The sequence below is a fragment of the Phyllobates terribilis genome, unplaced genomic scaffold (assembly GCF_046119375.1).
Source record: "Phyllobates terribilis strain yellow unplaced genomic scaffold, ASM4611937v1 Scaffold_4__5_contigs__length_816908805, whole genome shotgun sequence".
In the NCBI taxonomy this organism is placed as follows: domain Eukaryota; kingdom Metazoa; phylum Chordata; class Amphibia; order Anura; family Dendrobatidae; genus Phyllobates; species Phyllobates terribilis.
Window position 1 is genome coordinate 80,908,968 of NW_027362764.1, and position 25,409 is coordinate 80,934,376.

At 45.1% G+C, this 25,409-nt stretch overlaps 1 protein-coding gene and 1 long non-coding RNA gene across 2 annotated transcripts in view; one reads left to right on the forward strand and one right to left on the reverse strand.

Moving 5' to 3' along the window:
- The window catches only part of LOC141265025 (patched domain-containing protein 3-like), a 61,866-nt gene extending 44,491 nt beyond the window's left edge, over positions 1 to 17,375 (reverse strand). Inside the window, exon 1 of the mRNA XM_073677563.1 lies at positions 16,506 to 17,375. Within this exon, the coding sequence (XP_073533664.1) occupies positions 16,506 to 17,246 (741 nt within the window). The 5' untranslated portion in view covers positions 17,247 to 17,375. The remainder of the gene's footprint in view (positions 1 to 16,505) is intronic.
- A 253-nt stretch (positions 17,376 to 17,628) lies between these two features.
- Positions 17,629 to 19,448, forward strand: LOC141264196 (uncharacterized). The gene is made up of 3 exons (XR_012319822.1): positions 17,629 to 18,323; positions 18,539 to 18,940; positions 19,110 to 19,448. It is a non-coding gene; the product is annotated as an uncharacterized lncRNA (long non-coding RNA).
- The last annotated feature ends 5,961 nt before the right edge of the window (positions 19,449 to 25,409 follow it).

Below are 25,409 nucleotides of genomic sequence, written 5' to 3' on the forward strand. Positions count from 1 at the left end.
CTCTCTGAATCTGAAGAGGCGGGTGGGCCAGTGCCTATGGTCAGCACACCTCAGTACGCATCTGATGATGAGACTCAGGTGCCACTTTCTGGTGCATACTGTGCTCTCGAGACTACCCAGGAGAAGCAGTTGTTTGAAGAGGGTACTGTAGATGATGAGGTCCTTGACCCATCATGGCGTGAGGTACAGGAAGGTGGTGGGAGCAGCTCTGAGGAAGAGATTCCCCGAACTGCCCAAAAAGGAGGGAGAGGGAGAGGGTAGACTTGGTTGCCTGTAGCCTCCACTTCAGCACCCATTAGGAGCATGCATCTTCCAAAACCCAAAATGGGCGCTCCCAAGACTTGCAGTGCCTGGTCCTTTTTTGACACAGTTGCAGATGACATTTGCTTTGTCAAATGCAAGTTTTGTAATCAGAAAGGGAAAAGAGGGAAAAGTGTCAGCAACCTCAATACCACAAATATGTGGAAACATGTGCGAACCAAGCACGTGGTGGAGTTACAAAGACACACTGAAGACCTAGGCCAACCTACAGCGCCACCTACCACCTCTTCAGCTCGTGTTGTAGCCTCTTCCTCCAGCTCACACACAGCTGGTTCGGCTTCCTCACAGGATCACCATGGAAGAACCTCTGGCACTGTTGTACAGAGACACAGTGTCATTCCACCCACAGCACCACGTTCCCTGTCATCCTCACACTCCCAGGCCAGTCTACAGCCATCGTTAGCACAGGCATGGGAGAAAAGGCGCCCATACTCGGCAAACCACCCCCGAGCACAGGCTCTGAATGCTGGCATTGCAAAACTACTGTCCCTTGAAATGCTATCATTCAGGCTGGAGGAGACTGGCACCTTCCGTAACTTGATGGCATTGGCAGTCCCACAGTACAACGTGCCCAGCCGCTTTTATTTCAGCAGGCAAGCCGTCCCTGCCCTGCAACAGCATGTGGAGGGAAAAATTAAACATGCACTACAAAATGCCGTCAGTAGCAAGGTCCACCTGACCACCGATGCGTGGACCAGTAAGCATGGACAGGGACGATACCTTTCCCTCACTGCCCATTGGGTAAATGTTGTGGAGACGGGTACAGATCTTGAGAGTGGTGCTGTACGTGTTCTGCCAACTCCAAGGATTGAAGGAATCCAGTCTATACACATTGACTCCTCCTCATACTCCATTTCCTCTGAATCAGCGCTGCAGGAGCCGTCACTGTCTACCTCCACATTGACCCGTGAATGGTTACCTGTTACGACCGATATAAGCACAGCCGTGGCCAAACGTCAACAGGCCGTATTGAAATTAATTTCTTTGGGGAATCAAAGCCACACAGCGCAGGAGCTCTGGAATGCCATCAAGTAGCAGAGCGACGTGTGGTTTGTGCCAGCGAATCTCCAGCCAGGCATGGTAGTGTGTGACAATGGCCGAAATCTGGTGGCAGCTCTGGGCCTAGGCAACCTCACTCACTTCCCATGTCTGGCACATGTGCTCAACTTGGTCGTGCAGAGTTTTTTGAGGGACTATCCGGATCTTGATGCACTGCTGCACAAGGTCCGCATAGAGTGCTCTCACTTGCGGCGTTCCAGCATTGCAAGATCGCGCATTGCAGCTCTGCAGCGCCGATTACGCCTTCCGGAACATCGCATCATATGTGACCTACCCACCAGGTGGAATTCAACGTTACATATGTTGGAGAGGTTGTGTGAGCAGCAGGCAGCAGTAATGGAGTACCAGCTGCAGCAGACACAAACAAGTCGCACTGCGCGCCGTTCACACTTCACCACCACTGAGTGGGCCTCTATGAAGGACATCTGCCACGTTTTGCATGCCTTCGATTATTCTACGCGGATGGCGAGTGCAGATGATGCACTAGTCATCATGACTATCCCCCTTATCTGCCTGCTTGAAAAAACACTGCAAGCACTAAGGAAGGAGGTTTTGGAAGAGGTGGAGGATGAGGAGTCACAAATGCCATCTGCTTCTGTACAGTCTGCGCAACTTGGTTCCTCACAAAGGCCTAGGCAGGGGACACTATGTGAGGAAGATGAGGAGGAGTCAATGGAGGAGGAAGACATCTGTCCAGAGGAGGGAGGTACACAATGCTCTAGTAGTCAGTATCTAGAGCGAGGGTGGGGTGATGCAGAGATCACGCCTCAAGCAGGGGACAGCTTTTCTTGGCCAGTTGGCAGTCTGCAGCACATGGTTGATTTCATAGTTTTTTTTTAAGGTTGAAGGAAGACTAATTCCATCTAGTTCAACCCATAGCCTAACATGTTTATCCAGAGGAAGTCAAAAAACCCATGTGGCAATCACTAAGCTCCACATTAGGGAAAAAAATTCCTTCCCGACTCCATACGACAATCAGACTAGTTCCCTGGATCAACGCCCTATCAAGGAATCTAGTATATATAACCTGTAATATTATACTTTTCATGAAAGGCATCCATGCCCTTCTTAAATTTTAATAGTGAATCACTCATTACAACTTCATGCGGCAGAGAGTTCCATAGTCTCACTCATGCTGCAGTGCCTGAGAAACGACCGCCGCATCGCCCACATTCTCAACACGGCTGATTATTGGGTGTCCACCCTCCTAGATCCTCTCTACCGGGACAACTTACAAAGCCTCATAACACCGTTGAACCGGGAGCGTAAAATGGGGGAGTACCAAGACACACTGGTGCATTCCATCATGTTCTCCATTCCACCCGAGAGCAGTGCTGCTAGTGCTTTACAAAGCAGCTCAGTGCGTCGAGGCAGTGGAGGAAGCTCTGCACAAAGAGGGAGCAGAAGCAGCGCCTCAGCACAAGGCAAGACCAGTATGGCCCAAATGTGGCAAAGTTTTGTGTCCCCGCAACAAATGTCTACACCATCACAGACGTCTCCAGTCAGCAGGAGGCAACGTTTCCATCAGATGGTGACAGACTACATGTCTTGCCCTCTCAGTGTACTCCCAGACGGCTCTTCACCCTTCAAGTTTTGGGTCTCTAAGCTGGATACATGGCCATAGCTTAGCCAGTATGCATTGGAGGTGCTTGCTTGCCCTACTGCTAGTGTATTATCGGAACGCGTCTTTAGTGCCGCAGGTGGTGTACTAACAGACCGTCACATGCGACTATCCTCCGATAAGGTTGACCGGCTTACTTTTCTGAAAATGAACAAGGCCTGGATCTCGCATGACTTTGCCAGTCCTCTTCCAGATTAATTAATTGGTTGTCAACAGTATCCAAGTCTCGTGTTGTGTTCATGTTTCTACTATCTGAACTGTAATCCCTGGGCTCCAACACCGCCAGTTGCTGCTCAGAGGTGCCGTCTGCACAATCAACACTTGCTCCAGTGTTATTGGGGTTCAGTAACGTCAGCTGTTCCCCTGCTGTGTGTCCGGCAATTTCTCCTGCTCTGTCCACATTCACACTACTACTGATTTTAAAGTTGCTCCAATTAGGCCTCTGGCTCCTCTGTTTTCAGTATTTACCCTGGGCTCCAACACCGCCAGTTGCTGCTCAGAAGTGCCGTCTGCACAGTCAACACTTGCTCCAGTGTTATTGGGGTTCAGTAATGTCAGCTGTTCCCCTGCTATGTGTCCGGCAATTTCTCCTGCTCTGTCCACATTGACACTACTACTGATTTTAAAGTTGCTCCAATTAGGCCTCTGGCTCCTCTGTTTTCAGTATTTACCCTGGGCTCCAACACCGCCAGTTGCTGCTCAGAAGTGCTGTCTGCACAGTTAACACTTGCTCCAGTGTTATTGGGGTTCAGTAACGTCAGCTGTTCCCCTGCTGTGTGTCCGGCAATTTCTCCTGCTCTGTCCACATTCACACTACTACTGATTTTAAAGTTGCTCCAATTAGGCCTCTGGCACCTTTCTGTTTTCAGTATTTACCCTGGGCTCCAACACCGCCAGTTGCTGCTCAGAAGTGCCATCTGCACAGTCAACACTTGCTCCAGTGTTATTGGGGTTCAGTAATGTCAGCTGTTCCCCTGCTGTGTGTCCGGCAATTTCTCCTGCTCTGTCCACATTCACACTACTACTGATTTTAAAGTTGCTCCAATTAGGCCTCTGGCTCCTCTGTTTTCAGTATTTACCCTGGGCTCCAACACCGCCAGTTTCTGCTCAGAAGTGCCGTCTGCACAGTCAACACTTGCTCCAGTGTTATTGGGGTTCAGTAACGTCAGCTGATCCCATGGTGTGTGTCCAGCAATTTCTCCTGCTCTGTCCACATTCACACTACTACTGATTTTAAAGTTGCTCCAATTAGGCCTCTGGCTCCTCTCTGTTTTCAGTATTTACCCTGGGCTCCAACACCGCCAGTTGCTGCTCAGAATTGCCATCTGCACAGTCAACACTTGCTCCGGTGTTATTGGGGTTCAGTAACGTCAGCTGTTCCCCTGCTGTGTGTCCGGCAATTTCTCCTGCTCTGTCCACATTCACACTACTACTGATTTTAAAGTTGCTCCAATTAGGCCTCTGTCTCCACTCTGTTTTTAGTATTTACCATGGGTTCCAGCACCGCCAGCTGTTTCCCAGCAGTGTCTTTGGCACGGGTACTCCCTTCTGTCCAGCCTGGTTCCAGCACGCCAGCCGTTTTCCGGGTAGTGTCAACGTTACTTTGCCTCCAATACATTGTCCTGTCGTGTTGCGGTCGGGTTAGCCGACTCTATGGTGCCTGCAGTTTAGGTGACTCCTATGTGGGCTGCGCCATATGGCAATGAAGGCTGGTTCCATAGTGCCAATAGGACAAGCACCCCCTGTAGGACTGTGGGTTTCGGTAACTCCAGCCGGCTCGCGGCCTTGCAACTTTTTTTTTCATGTGTAACTTCTGCTGCCTATCTGATTTCCAGTACCATTAGCTGGTTCTTTGGAAATCAATCTTGAATATGTCCCCCTGGGTTCCAGTAACATCAGCTGGTTCCAGGCAGTTCCTTTGGCTTAGGTGCCTCCTTCTCGGTATCCAAGTTCAACCAACGTCTGCTGGTCCTTTATAGTGCTTTCTGGCACAGGTACCTCCTGCTTAGTAACCGGGTTCCAGTACCATCAGCTGGTCCTCGGTAGTTCCATTGGCTCTTGTACCTTCTGCTACCCATCCGGGTTCCAGTACCGTCAGCTGGTTCTCGGCAGTGTCTTTGGCACAGGTGCTCCCTCCTGCCCAGCCTGGTTCCAGCATGCCAGCTGTTTCCGGGTAGTGTCAACGTCACTTTGCCTACAATACGTTGTCCTGTGGTGCTACGGTCGGGATAACCGACTCTATGGTGTCTGTAGTTGAGGTGACTCCTATGTGGGCTGCGGGATATGGCAATGAAGGCTGGTTCCATAGTGCCAATAGGACAAGCACCCCCTGTAGGACTGTGGGTTTCGGTAACTCCGGCCGGTTCGCAGCCTTGCAACTTTTTTTTTCATGTGTACCTTCTGCTGCCTATCTGAGTTCCAGTACCATTAGCTGGTTCTTTGGAAGTCAATCTTGAATATGTCCCCCTGGGTTCCAGTAACATCAGTTGGTTCCAGGCAGTGCCTTTGGCTTAGGTGCCTCCTTCTCGGTATCCGAGTACCACAAACGTCTGCTGGTCCTTGGTAGTGTTTTCTGGCACAGGTACCTCCTGCTTAGTAACCGGGTTTCAGTACCACCAGCTGGTCCTCGGTAGTTCCATTGGCTCTTGTACCTTCTGCTACCCATCCGGGTTCCAGTACCGTCAGCTGGTTCTCGGCAGTTCCTCAGCCTTCTTGTACCTTCTGCTACATTTCCAAGTTCAAGCTTTTGAAATGGTTTTTGGTAATCACTCTATATCTCCCTGACGTCGACCCTGAAGACGACGACCCTGAAGACCAACCCGAAGAAGACGAACACCCCGAAGACGACGACCCTGAAGACCACCCCGAAGAAGACGAGGACCCTGAAGACGACGACCCTGAAGACGACGACCCTGAAGACCACCCCGAAGAAGACGACGACCCCGAAGACAAGGACCCCGAAGACGATGACCCTGAAGACGAGGACCCTGAAGGCCACCCCGAAGAAGACGAGGACCCCGAAGACGACGACCCTGAAGACGAGGACCCTGAAGACCACCCCGAAGAAGACGAGGACCCCAAAGACGACGACCCTGAAGATGACGACCCTGAAGACCACCCCGAAGAAGACGACGACCCCGAAGACGACGACCCTGAAGACCACTCCAAAGATGACCAAGAAGATAACCCTGAAGAAGATGACCAAGAGGACAAAAAACAAGAAGACAACCACCAAGATACAGAAGAACAAGAGACAGAAGACGAAGAAGCAGAAGAGCAAGAAGCTGCAGAACAAAAAGCAGAAGAACATTAAGCATAAGACTAAAAATCAGAGCAAAAGATATTATCTAAATTATAAGCAGAAGAAGACTAAGCAGTGTATGGGGGTGAGTCTGTTCCTCCTCGTGGTGCCCCTGGAAAATACCTGCTGCTGCAGGCCAAACTGAAACTGAACGTGGACAAATCCTGTTGTAAATCTTTTGTGACAGGCAGAACGGAAGGTGTAATCTTCAAACTTTTATAGATAACAACTACAGGAATGCCTGTCACAAATAAGAATGTGATGAAGAAGAAGAATATGAAGAAGATGAAGAAGTAGAATATGAAGAAGAATAACAGTTGAATAAGAAGAATATGAAGAATGTAAAAAAAAAGAATAATAGGAAGAAGGTGAAGAAGAAGAAGATGAATAAGGTGAAGATGAAATTGATGAAAAAGATGCTGCTGCTGAGGATGATGATGGAGAAAGTGTGGGAGAAGTAAAAAAGAAGGTGAAGAGCATGGAAGTAGTGAAACATAAATATCTGACAAAATATAAAAAAGCTTAACATAGTCAATATCTTTGTAACTCCAAACGTCTTAAAAAAAATATTAATTCCTGTTATTCCATTTGATTGGGCTAAACCTCTATGCCTTTAATGCAGGGCCGGCGTCAGCACCCGGCGTACCCGGGCAAGAGCCGGGGCCCTGGAAAATCAGGGGGGCCCACCGCCCACTCACTGTTGGGGCGTTGACCGCTTCCCCGGCACCTGTTAAGTGACACAGGCGCTGCTTGATTGCCGGCACTTCCCCAGACATAGCCGTGCTGTGCAGCTGTGTCTGCTAGTAATGACACAGCAGGGTCGACGGCATTGCACCTTTAATTGTGCTTGTATGTCGCCCCTGCCGCGTCATTACTAGCAGACACAGCTGCACAGCGCGGCTATGTCTGGGGAAGTGCCGGCAATCAAACACCGTCGGAGGTCCTGCACAGATGGGGGGGGCGGCCGGACCCGACCGCAAGTGGGCCCCTCTGATGGTCCAGGGCCATGATGTCTGTGACACGCCGGGGGCCCTGCACTGCCCCATACCTGAGGAGCTGCTGGACAAGACACAGGACCGGGGACAGGTGAGTGAGGCTTCCCCAATCCCCATATTAAAAATATTTGTAATGGGTCTGTGAGTGTGCATGTATGTGAATGTCAGTGTGTATGACTGTGTATATATATTTGTCTGTTTTATGTATGTTTTTAAGAATTTGTGTAAAAATTTTGTGCATGTCTGTATGTGTACATATCTGTGTACCATGTGTGCATATGCTACATACCGTGTGTGCGTGCGCATGTCAGCGTGCGCATGTCTGCATATAAATAATAATAATAATCTTTATTTTTATATAGCGCTAACATATTCCACAGCGCTTTACATACATTATCGTTGCTGTCCCCATTGGGGCTCACAATCTAGATTCCCTATCAGTATGTCTTTAAAGTGTGGGAGGAAACCGGACAACCTGGAGGAAACCCACTCAAACACGGGGAGAACATACAAACTCCTTGCAGATGTTGTCCTTTGTGGGATTTGAACCCAGGACCCCAGTGCTGAAAGGCTGCAGTGCTAACCACTGCGCCACTGTGCCACCCATATATGTGAAGGATGAGGTGGCATGCTGGGCCCTGTGTACTATATATATATTTCTCCGCCGTATCTGTGCATCATGAATCGTGTATGTGTTAAAAGGACCCACTGAGAGTCTTTCGCCCGGGGCCCAGAAAAACCTGGAGCCGGCCCTGCTTTAATGTCTCCTCCACCTCCCCCAATACATTCTACATTATCCTTAGTTGTTTTCCTTCATGTAGAATTAACCTACAAGGAAAGAAAGGGTTTTCTTTCATTCCGATATTTGTGTCCCATTGACTTGCATTGGTTTCCGGTATCGGAATCGGCGATATCCGATATTTTTTGGGTATCGGTCCGATCCAATCCGATCCGATATTTCCCAATATCGGAAGGTATCGCTCAACACTAGTCCTCAGTAGTGACTTCATTTCAATTATTTGACCATAAAGGCCTGCTTCTTGTAGACTCCTGTGGAGAGTTGATGTTTCCAACATTTATGAGGGCTATTATATGAAGTGTTGTCAATTTCCAGCTTCTGAGGTTGGTATTTATGATGAACATATCCTCTGCAGCAGAGGTAATTTTTTGTCTTCTTTTTCTGCGGCGGTCCTCATGAGAGCCAGTTTTATCATAGTGATTAATATGTTTTATGACTATACTTGAGAATACCTTCATTGATCTAGCAATTTTCTTATTGACTGACTTTCTTGTCTTAAAGTAATGATGGACTGTCGTTTTTCTTTACTTCATTAATTGGTTCTTGCCATGTTTGGGCTCAGGCCAGTGGAAGAATAGGGCTCAACTCTGCAAAGAGCTGTGTGCCAACCGTGCCTCTGCAAAACACAAATAATGGTCGCAAACACTTTCTGAAGGCTGGTAATCCAACAAACTCTTGACAAGACATACAGTCCTGCTCATCGTTATTGGCACCATAGAAATTTAAGTACATAATGTGGAATATCTCCTGGAAAAAATGAATCAAGTGAATCTGTTTCTTTTGTATAGAGCCCTCGTGTTAAATACAAAAGAGCAAATGATAAACAGTAATTTAAAACAAAAACCAATGGGAGGGAAAAACAGAAAAACCTAAAGCTAGCTGTGACACTGGTATTGGTACCTTTTACATTTTAGTATGGAAACGCATTTTGACTCTCCTGTGGTAAATCACAGAAGAGATTCACCTGTGATTAATTGTCGGTGCCCATGTGACATGAATTAGCCAATGAATGATGACTTCAGTGTTTTAAAAAGCCACATGTTCCTTTGTCACAATGGTGAAGACAAAGGAGCTTTCTGAGGACATCAAAATTGCTATTATTAGCGAACACAAGACTCCCAAAGGGTATAAGGCCATCTCCAAAGACCTTGGTATCCTTGTTTCAAAAGTGTGCAAGGTTATTAAGAAGTTTGCCAAGCATGGAACTGTGAAGAACCTCCCTGAACATGGGGGAAAGAAGAAAATTGGCAAGAGATGTCTTCAAAGGTTGATGAGAATGGTGAAAAAAATGGCAAGTCAAACATCCAAAGACCTGAAAGCCAAGCTGGAAGAGTCTGGGGTCATGGTTTCAATACCATACGCCTCACACTAAACCAAGCCGAACTTTATGGGAGAAGGCCAAGGAAGAAACCATTGCTGAAGAAAAGACATAAAAAGGAACGACTGATCTTTGCCAAAGAGTACCTTGACAAACTACAATCCTTTTGGTAAAATGTTCTGTGGACGGATGAAACAAAAATAAGAGCTTTTTGGCAATGTAAAGCAACAGTTTGTTTACAGATGGCGAAATTAAGCTTATAAGGAAAGAACACCTTACCAGCCGTTAAGCATGGAGGAAGATCCATAATGTTGTGGGGTTGCTTTGTTGCGTCTGGTACTGGAGGCCTTGACCGTATTACAGGAATCATGAAATCAGAATATCATCTGATTCAGAGATTTTAGAGTGAAGTGTCCTATACAGTGTAAGAAAACTTGGTTTGAGTCGAAGATCATGGGTCCTCCGGCAAGACAATGACCCAAAGCACACATCTAAAAGTACACAGGAATGGTTGAAAAATAAAAAATGGACTGTTTTAAAATGGCCAGCAATGAGTCCTGACATCAATCCCATTGAAAATCTTTGGAGTGAGCTGAAATCTGCCAATGGGAAAAAGAATCTTGCAAACATTCAAGAGCTTGAACAAACTGCAAAGGAAGAGTGGGAGAATATTCCAACTGAGAAGTGCAAGAAGCTTACAGCTGGCTACAAGAAACATTTGGAGGCTGTCAGCAATGCCTACTGGTGTGCAACCAAGTATTAAAGAGAACCTGTCATGTCTTATCTATTATGTAAACTGTCCCCATTGCGTTGTTAGCCTAACACGCTTTCTTCATTAAAATTGGTGCTAATATCATGAATCTATAACATTTTATACACTTATATCCTACCTGCTCATTTATTCATAGGGGTGTGATCCTCACATTCAGTCAGGGCTGGCGCCTGCCAAGCGCCATGACGAACGGCTCTCCGCGCGTGCGCAATGAGGCTATGTAGTTCCCAGCTTCACTGCGCATGCGCTATGATGAGCGGCTCCCCGTGCATGCACAGTGAGGCTGTGTAATTCCCAGCTTCACTGTGCATACACTGTGATGAGCGGCTCCCTGCGCGTGCGCGGTGAAGTTCCCAGCGTCACTGTGTGCGGCTGGAGCCCTCATCATAGTGAAGCTGGGAACTACACAGCCTCACTGCGCACGCGTGGGGAGCTGCTCATCATAGCACATGCGCACTGAAGCTGGGAATTACACTGCCTCACTGCGCACGCGTGGGAGCCGCTTCTGGCCATGTCATAGTGCGCAAGCACCCCATACTTATGACGCACCCCTGGGCCTACTTGGTGTAGCGTTGCGCACGCGGGGACTACCCGGAGCCGGGCCTGTTGGGGGTATAAGTATCGTGGCGGTGACCCGGTCCGTGCCCAGGGAGTCAGACTAAGTGGCGGTATATATTAGCAGTAGATGTAGGACGACTACGCCACCCGTTGAATGCAGCTATGGAGCTGCCGCTGCAGGGCAGACCGCTGAGGCCGGTGGTAGGATAGTGCAGCGTAGATGGTATAACCCCCAACGGGAGGGGTATGGCCTCAGGGCAGCCGACGTGGATGATGGGGGTAGCAGGAACCACTCAGAGACGATGCGGTGTAGTTCAGGGTCTTTACTGGTGATAAAGATAGACCCTCCCGGAGTACTGGCTAGCGATCGGGGCCTGGTCAGTCTTTGAGCAGATGGGATCTCCCCTGGCCAGGCGGAGTTGTAGGCCTCCCCAACTACTTGTACTCTTCTGGCTACCTTGCTAGAGGCGGGTAAAAGTAGCCCACGTCCCTGAGTGTACCGTGTGGTGCTCACCCGTATGGCCGGTGACTCGGGGCCTTCTAGTGGCTTCCGCTCAACGACGGCGGTGCTGGTCCCACGCGTGTGACCGTGCCTTCGGGTTTCTTGGCCAGAGGACCTGAAATCCCCTGCCGGGCGGTTTCTGCTGCTGCGTCTGGGTTAATCCCCACAGCCTCGGACTCCGGGTCCGGTGGTAACTCTTCAATCAGGGCGAGCTCTTCAGCTGCCAGCCCCTGATTCCTTTTAGCACTGCTCCCACAGAGCTCCTGATCTTTCTTTCCTATGCTGCTTCTCTTCTTCTCAACTCTTCTCTTCTCTTCTCTTCTCTTCTCTTCTCTCTAACCCTGCCTCAGCCCCAGTTTTATATAGGGGAAGTTCTTCCCCTCCCAGGACTGGGCAGGAGGTGTGGCATGCATAAGATTCCTGACCAAGAGACCTCCCACCTGCTCTCAGACGTAATATCTCTATTACTGTGGCAACCAGACCCCTGGGGTGTCACACTTACATCAGCGCTAGCCGGGTGCAAAATTCAAATGCATGGGCGGTGCCAGCCCTGACTGAATGCGAGGATCACATCCCTATGACTAAACGAGCAGGTAGGATATAAGTGTATAAAACGTTATAGACTCATGATATTAGCACCAATTTTAATGAAAAAAGCGTGTTCATGATGCACATTGCATCACTAACAACTCAATGAGGGCAGTTTACATAGTAGGTAAGACATGACAGGTTCCCTTTAATTAGGGGGGCCTTTATTGCTGCACATGCGTTTTTTTCTGTTTCTTTTTTGAAATTGCAACATGGAAGTTGAAAAACAATGTTTTATTGTATTACTTTGGACCACTAATTAAAAAATCCCTAAGATATAACTTTGACACATTTCTATTTATTTTTGAAGATATTGTACAGTCTTTGAAAAAAATTATTATTATTTCACATTATATGTGTTTTTTCTGTCTTCAGTCAGAATGTACAATGTGCACATTCCAATAAGAATAAAGAAAACCATTGTATGAACAGATGTGTCCAAACTTTTGATATTGTATGTTGTGACTTTATCAAGATGCTTACACCTGTTTACACCTGTCTGGTGTGAAAAAAATCACAAATTTTGTCACATGTTTTTAGGCAAATGTTTGTAACTTTTTCTCAAAGTTATGCTGCTCTCTGTGTGTGGGAAAAGTGGGCACATCTCTAGACAGGAGTGTCATATTTCTTATCAAACATTACTAGTATTACATTTATGATTTATAGATCAGTAATATGATCTAGACCAGAGGTCTCAAATACGCGGCCCGAGGGCTACATGCAGCCCCTGAGGCTGCTCAATGCGGCCCACAGGCACCGGAGACCCCGTAATGACTGCGGCCTGGTCCTGAGGGCCGCCAAAGTCAGTAATACTTTTCAGCTGAATGTTCTGCAAGTTAAGGACCAGCATGGGCACATTACTTCAAGAAGGGAACCAGGATGGGCCATTACTTCAAGATGGGAACCAGGATGGGCAGATTACTACAAGAAGGGAACCAGGATGGGCAGATTACTACAAGATGGGAACCAGGATGGGCACATTACTACAAGATAGAGACCAAGATGGGCACATTACTACAAGATGAGGACCAGGATGGGGCATTACTACAAGATGAGGACCAGGATGGGGCATTACTACAAGATGAGGACCAGGATGGGCCATTACTACAAGATGCGGACCAGGATGGGCCATTACTACAAGATGGGGACCAGGATGGGGCATTATTACAAGATGGGGGCCAGGATGGGCTCATTACTACAAGATGAGGACCAGAATGGGCCATTACTGCAAAATGGGGACCAGGATGGGGCATTACTACAAGATGGGGAACAGGATGTGACATTATTACAAGATGGGGACCAGGATGGGCCATTACTACAAGATGGGGACCAGGATGGGGCATTACTACAAGATGAGGACCAGGATGGGCTATTACTACAAGATGGGGACCAGGATGGGGCATTACTACAAGATGGGGACCAGGATGGGGCATTACTGCAAGATGAGGACCAAGATGGGCCATTACTACAAGTTGGGGACGAGGATGGGCACATTGCTACAATATGGGGACCTGGATGAGAACATTACTACAAGATGGGGACCAGGATGGGCACAATACTACAGGATTGGGACTGAGATGGGCACATTACTACAAGATGGGGACCAGGATGGGCACATTACTACAAGATGAGGACCAGGAAATGCACATTACTACAAGATGGGGACCAGGTTGGGCACATTACTGCAAGATGGGACCAGGATGGGGCATTACTGCAAGATGAGGACCAGAATGGGGCATTACTACAAGATGGGGACCAGGTTGGGCACATTAGTACAAGATGAGGACCAAGATAGGGGACATAACTACAAGATGGGGACATTACTATAAGAAGTTGGTCAGAATTACTATATGGTGCTAATTGTAAAAAAATGAATCACTGTATGTGGCCAATTAGGGGACACAAAAATAAATAAAAATTGTAAAAACTGTAAAACTGTAAAACTGTAAAATTACAAAAGCTATAAACCTGTACCATAGCCCATAAAATGAATGCCATTTAAAAGAATAAAATAAAAAAGCCAAAAATGTTCAAAAAATGATCCAAAAGGTGTATAGAAAAAACAATATGGTATCATTAAAAATTTCATATCATCCTGCAAAGAATGCGGCTCTTCAAATTCACATTTTTTCTATGTGTGGCTCATATACTTAGCCGAGTTTAAGACCTCTGATCTAGATGGACATATCATTGGTGCAACCTGTGCAGCTGCACAAGGGCCTAATAGGTAAGAAGACCTCTTCCACCTGCAAAACAGCAAGCAGCTTCTATCACGGACATATAAACAGGTGCATCATGATGACGCTTTGGACTGCAACAAACCCATGTACAGTTTTGGCAGGGGCCCTTATTTTCTGTGTCTATAGAAATCTATGAATGCTTTCAAATAGTCTAAAAAACATTAAGCAATAGAAAAATCTTTTCTCTAGCTCTGGTTCTAACAATGTAAAAAATAATATACACAAGTACTTTATATAAATGACCTGCAGGTATCATTGCTGCATGCAATATGAAACTATGAGATCTTATAGCTTCCTACTTTCTTAAGCAATTATATAGCCATTATCAGCGTATATATTACTTCTAAGATCTCATGACTGCAGAAATTACTGGTGGGAGAGACATGGAAAGATGCCATTTATGCCAGAAAATCCTTGCCGAAAAGGTCAAACTCAATTCCTTGAGGAGAGTTGGGTGATTTACATAATATTCTTGCCACCTGCATACCATTTGCTTTACTTTTCTTTTTCTAGGGGCTAGGGCATTTTTAAACTGCAGCTATTGTGATCCTGGTTCTCGTTAAGCATTGATTCTAGAGCGGTATACATCAGCTCATGGAGTGCTTATAGCTCTTTAACCCCTTTACAACCCAAGGTTGTTTGCACGTTAATGACCAGGCCAATTTTTACAATTCTGACCACTGTCACTTTATGAGGTAATTACTCTGGAACGCTTCAACGGATCCCCCTGATTCTGAGATTGTTTTTTCGTGACATATTGTACTTCATGATTGTGGTAAAATAAAAAAAACTTAAATTTGGCGAAAATTTTGAGCATTTTGCAATTTTCAAAATTTTAATTTTTATGCCCTTAAATCAGAGAGATATGTCACACAAAAGAGTTAATAAATAACATTTCCCACATGTCTACTTTACATCAGCACAATTTTGGAACCAAAATTTTTTTTTGTTAGGGAGCTATAAGGGTTAAAAGTTAACCAGCTATTTCTCATTTTTCCAACAAAATTTACAAAACCATTTTTTTAGGGACCACATCACATTTGAAGTCACTTTGAGAGGTCTTTATGACAGAAAATACCCAAAAGTGACACCATTCTAAAAACTGCACCCCTCAAGGTGCTCAAAACCACATTCAAGAACTTTATTAACCCTTCAGGTGCTTCACAGGAATTTTTGGAATGTGGAACAAAAAAATGAACATTTAACTTTTTTCACAAAAATGTTACTTTAGACCCAATATTTTTTATTTTTGCAGGGGTAACAGGAAAAAATGGACCCCAAAATTTGGTGTGCAATTTCCCCTGGGCACGCAGATACCCCATATGTGGGGAAAAACCACTGTTTGGGCGCACGACAGGGCTCGGAAGGGAAGGAGCGCCATTTGACTTTTTGATTGTAAAATTTGCTTGAATAATTAGCGGACGCCATGTTGCGTTTGGAGAGCCCCTGATGTGCCTAAACAGTGGAAACCCCCCCACAAGTGACCCCATTTTGGAAACTAGACCCCCAAAGGCACCTATCTAGATGCATAGTGAGAACTTGGAACCCCTAGGTGCTTCACAAATTGATTCAGAAAAATGAAAAAGTATTTTTTTTCCCACTTTTTCATTTTTCCGAATCAATTTGTGAAGCACCTGAGGGTTCCAAGTGCTCACTATGCATCTAGATAGGTGCCTTGGGGGGTCTAGTTTCCAAAATGGGGTCACTTGTGGGGGAGCTCCACTGTTTAGGCACATCAGGGGCTCTCTAAACGCAACATGGTGTCCGCTAACAAATTGAATGGAAAATCAGCTCAAATTGTTAGCGGACACCATGTTGCGTTTGGAGAGCCCCTGATGTGCCTAAACAGTGGAGCTCCCCCACAAGTGACCCCATTTTGGAAACTAGACCCCCCAAGGCACCTATCTAGATGCATAGTGAGCACTTGGAACCCTCAGGTGCTTCACAAATTGATTCGTAAAAATGAAAAAGTGGAAAAAAAAATACTTTTTCATTTTTACGAATCCACCGCTCCCTGCACATAGTATCGGGTGTTAGCTGTGACAATCAGCTGACACCCGGCGGCGATCGCGCCCACACAGCCTGTGTGCGCGCGCGATCGCCATGACGTACTAATACGGGTCAGGCTCTTAAAGCCCAGGGCACAGACACGTATTAGTACGTCATGGGCTTTAAAGGGGATAATATAGAAGGGTAATTTTGAACGCCGTTCAATGTCCATAGCTGTGGCTTTGTTAAAAATGATAATACAGCTACATTTGTTTCAAAGTGTTTACTACTATGTCCACACGGTTATCTTACAGTGATATGATAACGACTTAAATTCATTCATCATGAAATTGTTATTTGACAAAATATGTATGCGTGTTATTAGATAATAAAAAATGTTATACTTATAAATATGTAAAAAAAGTCCTAATAAAATCCTTACCTTTATGTCAGTGAGTTGTAGACTATTCTTTGTGAAGAATTTGATAAATTGATTGATCCACTGCAGGCTTCTTTCTCTGTCGCTCTCGCTGTCTTCTCTCAGATAATATACTAATTTGATTGCTTTGGCTTTTTGCACATCATTGTCTGAATTTAGCGTCACTCCACCCAGGTATGTTCCCAGGAATATTTTATCTTGAAACATGGGGTAACTTATTGGTATTGTCTCTATCAGACTCACATTACCTTGTACTGCAGAGAGGAGAGGATTAGCTGTCATACATGTTTTTCCCTTGATCTCTGCACAAAGTTTCTGAAATGTGAAAGTTTCATCAGCAGCGGGATCCGTCACTGCAAAGTTCTGTACTATCTCATCCAGCTTCATAAGCTCTTCAAAGGTCTTAACATTTATGACATTATCAGATGTACTTACGGCTATGAGCGAAACAAACAAACCTTCTGTATATAGTCTCTGCGGAGAAAACTGCCCGGAGTCATTGGTGGGAAAACGTGTCCTTACAAATTCTCTCTCACTTTTAGCCGGGCCACCGATTGGTGTGAACTGTTCTTCAATGTCATTGGCTTCTCTCTGAGGTAAAAAGTAAAAGCCAGCTCCCAAGCCAGCAGATAAAGCAAAAGGAATTAGTAGGAACCACCAGGGGTACCTTCCCACCAGCTTACCAAGCCGACTGAAGGCACGAGAGAGCGGCTTCTGTATACAGTCCGTGTGACACAGTGTCATTCTCAATTTCTTAACGAAAATACTGTAACTGCACAGTTCACGAGAAAGATAGACAAAACATAAAACTGGTATGTTGTAAGCATGAGGAAGTACAGATGTCTATTATGTAATAAAAGGAATAAAAAGGTTTATTAATGTCCTAGTGACATGTCAACTGATACTGATAATGGTTTAATGGTCTTTAACCTTTGTTTCTGACTGTTTGAATGTGAGTTGTATCTAATCTAGGCTATAAAACTGAATCAATGAAATAATAAAACTATAAATAAGTGTTTAATGTTCTAAGTTAAACATCAATCTCCACCCACAAAAAGGAACCAAATTAGCAACTGGTTCATATATGTAAATTACAGCCGTTTTTACTTATCGCCATTATTTGAGGTGAAGAGTATAGACAAGATACTTAAGGCCCGGTCACACATAACGAGATCGCTAGCGAGATCGTTATTACGTCACGGTTTTGGGATCGCTGGAGAGTCGTTTCGTGATCCCTGGGGAGCTGTCAAACATGCAGAACTTCCCAACGATTTCGGCCGCCCCAGCGATCTAACTAACGATCTCGGCGGTCGTTGGGACGCTTTCACACAGCAGCTATTTCAACGATCCACACCTTGATAGGGACTGTACTGTGTCACAAAGGCGTGCATAAAATTACTTTTCCGCGCCCCCTCATCTCCGATTTGTGGACGCTACTGCTTTCTGATTGGGCGGCCTTGGTTTAAAAGAAGGCCACGTTGTAGCAATTCTGTCCCTTGGTTCCTGACCGCGTTCTGGTTTCAGATCGTAGCAGCGTTCTCCGGGCTGTATTCGTTCATCTGGGCTTTGTTCCTGTCAGCGTCCTGATTTTCAGATTGTAGTAGCGTTCTCCGGCTGTGACTCCATTCATCTGGGCTTTGTTCCTGATTGCGTCCTGGCTTTTGGATTGTAGCAGCGTTCTTCGGCTATGACTCTGTATCCATTCATCTGGGCTTTGTTCCTGACAAGTGTTCTGGTTTGTGGATTGTAGTAGTGTTCTTCGGCTGTGACTCCACATCGATTTCTCGGTTCTTCAGGCACCTATATTACTTTGTCTACACGGTAAGTTATTTTAGTGGGTTTCTGCCACACCCAACAAGTATACATTTGCTTATGCATCGGAGGCCATTTTAAGGGGGGTCCTGCCACACCCAACAAGTATACATTTGCTTATGCATCGGAGGCCATTTTAAGGGGGCCAACAAACAGTGTGCGGTATTTTTTACTGTGTTTTAAAATGTTCAATGTATGCTCACTGTATGCTATCCTTTTTTCAGATGGCTTTTAAAACTGAAGAATTCCTCAGGGAAATGATTGATCTGTAACGCTCCCTGCCGTGCCTTTGGCAAATAAAATCTACAGAATACAGCAATAGAGAAAAAAATAGGGAGGCGTACGAGCAATTGATTGCCCTCTTTAAAAGGCATGGCCCCAATAAGAAGGTGGATGAGGAGCTGGTAAAGAGAAAAATCCAGGGTCTACGCACCGTATACAAGAAACAACTTAACAAGGTGGAGAAGTCGGGTACCGGCACAGATGAGGTTTATGTGCCAACAGTATGGTATTATGACTTGCATGCCTTCACCTGTGACCAGGAGCTACCTCGGTGAATGGTGTGTGCGATGCGGCCAACCCCGGAAGAAGACCCTGATATCCGGACTGACTCCCCTGTTGAAGATGTAAGTACCTTCTTTGCTTCCCTGTAAATAGCATTTATACTTTCTATGTACATGCCATAGTTGAGCCGCCCCTCACATTTGTTTTTAGTGCACGTGTACCCATGCTGATCATGACATACCTGCTGGATGTTGTAACCAAAATCTTAACATTAATTTTGTGTTCCCGCAGCACCATCGGCAAGATGACGACATCCCGGCTACGGAACGTGGTATGGAGGAGGCGAGTGTGCTGTCAACGAATGAGGAACCTATGGCATCGTCGAATGAAGACCCTATGGCCTCTACAAGTGAAGACTTTGCGCCTCGGCGACAAAGAAATTCAAGAAAAAGAAAGGCCACCTTGCCCCCATCGCCAGATCTAATATCTTTGGCGAACCAGATTCTAGTGCTACAGACCCCGGCCAAGCGGGACAACTTTGCAACCTTTGCTGGCGAGAGACTACAGAGGTTGGATGACCGACAGAGGGCGCACGCAGAAAGGGTCATCTTTGAGACATTAACTAAAGCAGCAGCCGGTGAACTTAATGAGACTTCATCTGCACACACTCGGATCGACCCTGGCCCTTTGATATGTTGTGTTTATTGTTTTGTCTGTTGAGTTTATTGGTTTTATTGATAAAATATGTGTTTTCATTACAATAAAAAATTTTCTTTTGCTTCAAAGTTGTGGCCTGCTTGCATGAATGACATAATGGATGACAGTGAGGAAAAATGTTTTTTTGGTGGGGAATAAGGATGTAAGACAATATCGTATATAAAAGTACACGTAAGTTCACATAACTTCAAAACTTTATGAAAAAAATTGTTATAAACTAAAAAATAACAATATTTACAAAATATGGACACATTATATACATGACATACAATATATAGAATCATAGAATCATAGAATGGTAGAGTTGGAAGGGACCTCCTGGGTCATCTGGTCCAACCCCCTGCTCAAAGCAGGATTCACTAGATCATCTCAGACAGATGTCTGTCCAGCCTCTGTTTGAAGACGTCCATTGAAGGGGAACTCACCACCTCTCGTGGCAGCCTGTTCCACTCATTGATCACCCTAACTGTCAAAAAGTTTTTTCTAATATCTAATCTGTGTCTCCTCCCATTTAGTTTCATCCCATTGCTTCTAGTCTTTCCTTGTGCAAATGAGAATAAAGATGATCCTTCTACAATGTGACAGCCCTTGACATATTTGTAGACAGCTATTAAGTCTCCTCTCAGTCTTCTTTTTTGCAAGCTAAACATTCCCAAATCCTGCAACCGTTTCTCATAGGACATGGTTTGCAGACCAGTCACCATTCTGGTCGCTCTTCTCTGAACTTGCTCCAGTTTGTCTATGTCTTTTTTAAAATGTGGTGCCCAAAACTGTACACAGTATTCCAGATGAGGTCTGACCAAAGAGGAGTAAAGACCGATAATGACTTCACGTGATCTAGACTGTATGCTTCTGTTAATACATCCCAGAATTGTATTTGCCTTTTTTGCTGCTGCATCACACTGTTGACTCATGTTCAGTCTATGATCTATTAGTATACCTAAGTCTTTTTCACATGTACTGTTGCTTAGCTCTATTCCTCCCATTCTGTATATGCTTTTTTCATTTTTATTGCCCAGATGTAGTACTTTGCATTTTTCCCTGTTAAAAACCATTCTGTTGGTTGCTGCCCACTGCTCCAGTTTATTTAGGTCTTTTTGAATCCTCTCTCTCTCTTCTCTAGTATTAGCTATCCCTCCTAGCTTTGTGTCATCAGCAAATTTAATCAGTTTACCCTCAATTCCTTCATCTAAATCATTGATAAAGATGTTGAACAATACAGGTCCCAGGACGGAGCCCTGTGGTACCCCACTTGAGACATTCATCCAGCTGGATGTGAAGCCATTTACAACCACCCTTTGAGTCCGATCACTAAGCCAGTTATGAATCCACCTAACAGTTGCCTGGTCCATTGCATACTTGGTCATTTTTTCAATAAGGATGGTGTGAGATACTTTGTCAAATGCTTTGCTGAAGTCATGATATACTATATCTACAGCATTTCCCTGATCCACCCAGTCAGTGATTCTGTCATAGAAGGAAATTAAGTTAGTCTGACATGACTTGTTAGTTACAAACCCATGCTGACTCTGGTTAATCACTTCATTCTTATCCATGTACTTACATACATGTTGTTTAATAATTTGTTCAAAGATCTTTCCTGGTATAGAAGTCAGACTCACCGGCCTATAGTTCCCTGGGTCCACCTTCTTCCCCTTTTTGAAGATAGGAACAACATTTGCTCTTCTCCAGTCTTCTGGGACTTCTCCTGTTCTCCAAGAATTTTCAAAGATTATGGAGAGTGGTTCTAAAATTTCTTCTACGATCTCCTTCAGTACTCTGGGGTGTAATTCATCTGGACCTGGAGACTTGAACTCATTTATGTTAGCTAAATATTCCCTCACAATCTTTCTGTTTACAGATAACTTGGATTCCTCTATTCCTTTAAAAGGACAGTGAAGATCAGTTGATGTTACATTTTCTTTCTGAGAGAAAACAGATGCAAAATAGGAATTAAAAAGTTCGGCCTTCTCAACATCCTCTCTTACCATTTCTCCATTTTCATCCTGTAGAAATCCTATAGCATCTTTGACTTTTCTTTTACTTTTGACATACCCCCAAAATCCTTTTTTATTGCTTTTGACATCTCTTGCAAGCCTTAATTCATTGTCAGCTTTAGCTAACCTGATACATGCCCTGCAGGATCTGCAGACTGCATTATAATCTTCTTTAGATATGCCTCCCTCTTTCCATTTAATAAACATTTTTTTCTTTCTTTTTAGCATGTGTTTAAGTTCTGTGTTCATCCATCCTGGTTTCCTTAAATGCTTCCCATTCTTCCTACTTTTCGGGATTGTTAACGATTGTGCTTTGAGAATCTCATTTTTAAAAATTTCCCATCCTTCCTGGACATTTTTGTCCTTAAGGACATCCAGCCATTGGATCCCTCCTATTCTCTTTCTGAGTCTCTTAAAATCTGCCTTTCTAAAATCTAACCTTGAAGTTTGAGTCTTCACATGTCTTCCTCCTCTAGTTATCCAAAATTCTATAATAGCATGATCGCTGCCTCCTAGGGTCCCAGCCACCTTTACCTCCTCAACCATTTCCTCCCTGTTTATAAGGATTAGATCCAAAGTAGCAGATCCCCTTGTTTTCTCCCCTACCTTTTGGAAGATAAAGTTGTCAGCAAGAGAGGATAAGAATTTGCTTGACCTGTTAGTTTTACTTGAGAGAGATTCCCAACAAATGTCTGGATAGTTGAAATCTCCCATGACCACTACGTCATATTTTTTGGAGAACTTGGTCATTTGATACATAAAGAGTTCATCCATATCTTCAGCTTGCCCAGGTGGCCTGTAGTAAATGCCTACAATGGTGTCCTTTCCGTTGTTCTCTCCTTGTATTCTTACCCAAACAGTTTCCACAGAACTCCCAGTCTCTGAAGCTTCAATCTCTGTGCAGATATACGCTTTTCTAACATACAATGCAACACCTCCTCCTCGTTTATCAAGTCTGTTTCTTGCAAATAAGTTGTATCCTTTTAGCCTTTTATTCCAATCATGTGTATCGTCCCACCAAGTTTCAGTGATTCAGTGATATACAACACATATACAAAATAGAAGGGATATATTGACAAAACATGTACAGAATATATACACTATATACAATAGACAAACAACACATATACCACATTTATACAAACTATATACATTATATAACACAGGGCTACAAGGCTACAGGGGAGCAAGCATCCCCACCAAACACAGAGCCAACATTGGCTACAGGGGAGCGCACAGCAACACCAATTACAGAGACAGTAATGGCTACAAGGGAGCGAGCATCCCCACCAAATACAGAGCCAAAAATGTCTATAACGAAGCGGGCATGATTTTCAGCTGCTGGGATGGTAACACCTCAGAGGTTCAGTGGCTGCCACCCTCTTGATGTGCTGCCATGTATCTCTCCAGCATCACTTCCTGCTGGTTCAATTGGTCGTAGATCTGCCCCATCGCTTCCTGGATCTGCCCCATGGCTTCCCGCATCAGTCGGTTATTTCCCAGCAGATCTTCCAAAGTCGGTATTTCTATGGAGGGAATGATAAAAGTTTAGAAGGCTAATTTTTACCATGCTTGTAATTTAGGGTACCGTCAGGCACGTCGATATCGTGTACGATATCGCATAAACGTCACGGAGGTCAAATCACTAGATCGACATCGTATGTGCGTCGTTGCGTGTGACGGAACAATATTGCGTGAAAAAATCGTACCATCGTCATTGTCTGATTTGAGAACAGTGAGCTCAAATCTGTTGATATCGTGTAATTAAGGATCGTATACGCTGTAGCGTCGTATCGTGTAACCATACGATCTAACGATCTCGGATACAATTCCCCTATACTTTACATTGAAATTGCTGAATCGCCTGATCGCGTCTACCATGCAGCATCGCCTTCTCGGATGGACACGGAATCTGACATCATAGCGTGAGACAGCGCACCTGCAATAATTAACGGCTCGAATGTACGATGTGCACCACGTGACTTTTCACTCGATATCGCATTAGATATCTATGTGTGTGACGGTACCCATAGGCTAAGTTCACACATTGTGCATTTTTGACCGCGTTTTTGCGCATGCTTTTTAAAAATGCTCAATGTGCCTCTGTGTCTGCCGGCAAAGTGAATGTGAAATTAATTTTGCCGTACAGACACTGCGTAAATACACGCTGCGCTTTTATGGGAGAAAGCGCGGGCGTAAAAAGAATCAACATGTCAATTCTTTACACACCTGCGGCCGCACTTTCTCCCATAGGAACCCATTATCCCCGCTGGAATTAACGCCTACGGAAACAAACAACACTTAATAGTACACAGGTTTTGTGACATAACAGCTACCTCTCCTGCGACGTTGCAGTGTGTGACACGCACCAGCGACCATGTTAACCAGCGATCTCGCGGCTGGTGAGTCACTGGTGTGTCTGCCTGTTTGACAGCTCACCAGCGACTCCAGAGAGACTTTCCAGCGATCCCGGACAGGTCGGATCTCTGGTGGGATCGCTGGAAAGTCTCAGCGTGTTACAACCCATGTATCCTTTCCAACTTGTCTGCAGTTTATTTTATGTGCTGCACTTACCAGAAGGCGAGGCAGCACCCATGTCATGGTGTGACGCTGGGGAGAATGCTGCTGTGGGGGTGGTGGACGCAGACGATGCCGCTTCTGGAGGTGGTGTTTCCGGTCCAGGTGGGGAACCCTCTGTTGGTGTCATAACTGGTGGTGGGTTAGCTGGTGAAGCTGGAGGCGGGGTAGTTGGTGGAGCTGCTGGCGCAGGAACATCTTGAGGCGGTTCTAGGGATAGGAGATAACTAATATTTAGCGGAATACTAATTTAAGTAACTATAACTACATTGCCTAGAATCTAATTTATTTCTATGCCTCAGTGCATTATCTTAATTGTAGCTGACGCTGGTAGGGGTCAGGAACGCACAGTTTTCCATGTCACAGACGCTGTGACTCGGGTCGGGAGGGGGTTAAAGTGGCCCAGCCCACTAGTATATCATACAATGGTCTGGGCTAGGCCACTTAACACGGTATATTCTGGGCAGGGGGATTAATGTGGCCTGTTACATCGGGGCTAATATGTAAACCCAACTTCTCCAGACCCGCTCTACACCACTTAGGCTGCTTTCACATCACGTTTTTGTGAGATCCGAGATGAAAATTGGACAGCATCGGATCCGATTTTGCCCCCATGTTCTCCAATGGGGATCGGATCGGATTTGCACTTAATGGCATCCAATTTGCCTCCGATCCGATTCTGTCCGATTTTTTTTCCGGAGCCAAAATCGTAGCATGCTGCGATTTTGGTATCCAATTCAAAAATCGTATGGCATCGGATCAGATGCGATCCGATTAAACTAATATGGGGGCCTATGGAGCTCGGGTCCGAGAAAAGATCGGATCGTTTCTCGGACCTGATTTTAGTGTACTGAGCATGCTCAGTACACTAAAATTGCTCTTTAACATCTAATTTCACTTCTCATTGGCCACTGCAGTCATGTGACCGATCAGCTGATCAGGTAGCCCCGCCAGGCCCTTAAGCAGGAAGCTACATGGTGCTCAGCGCGGGACACGTGGGAGAGGTGAGGAGATTTTTTTTTGTTTGTTTTTAACTCTTTCTTTACTCACTTTAACTTCCGCAATGTATGTATATAGTAGCAGTAGTGGTTTGTAAGTCTGAAAAAATTCCTTACTACTAGACTAGTTTTTGTCAATACTCTTAACAATTAGCAGTCTTAATAGGCTACGGCTAAATTCACACATTGCACATTTTTTAGAGTTTTTTTGTGCGCGCTTTTCAAAAATGTGCAATGTGCCTCTGTGTCTCCCAGGAAAGTGAATGTGAAATTCACTTTGCCATGCAGACACTGCATAAAAA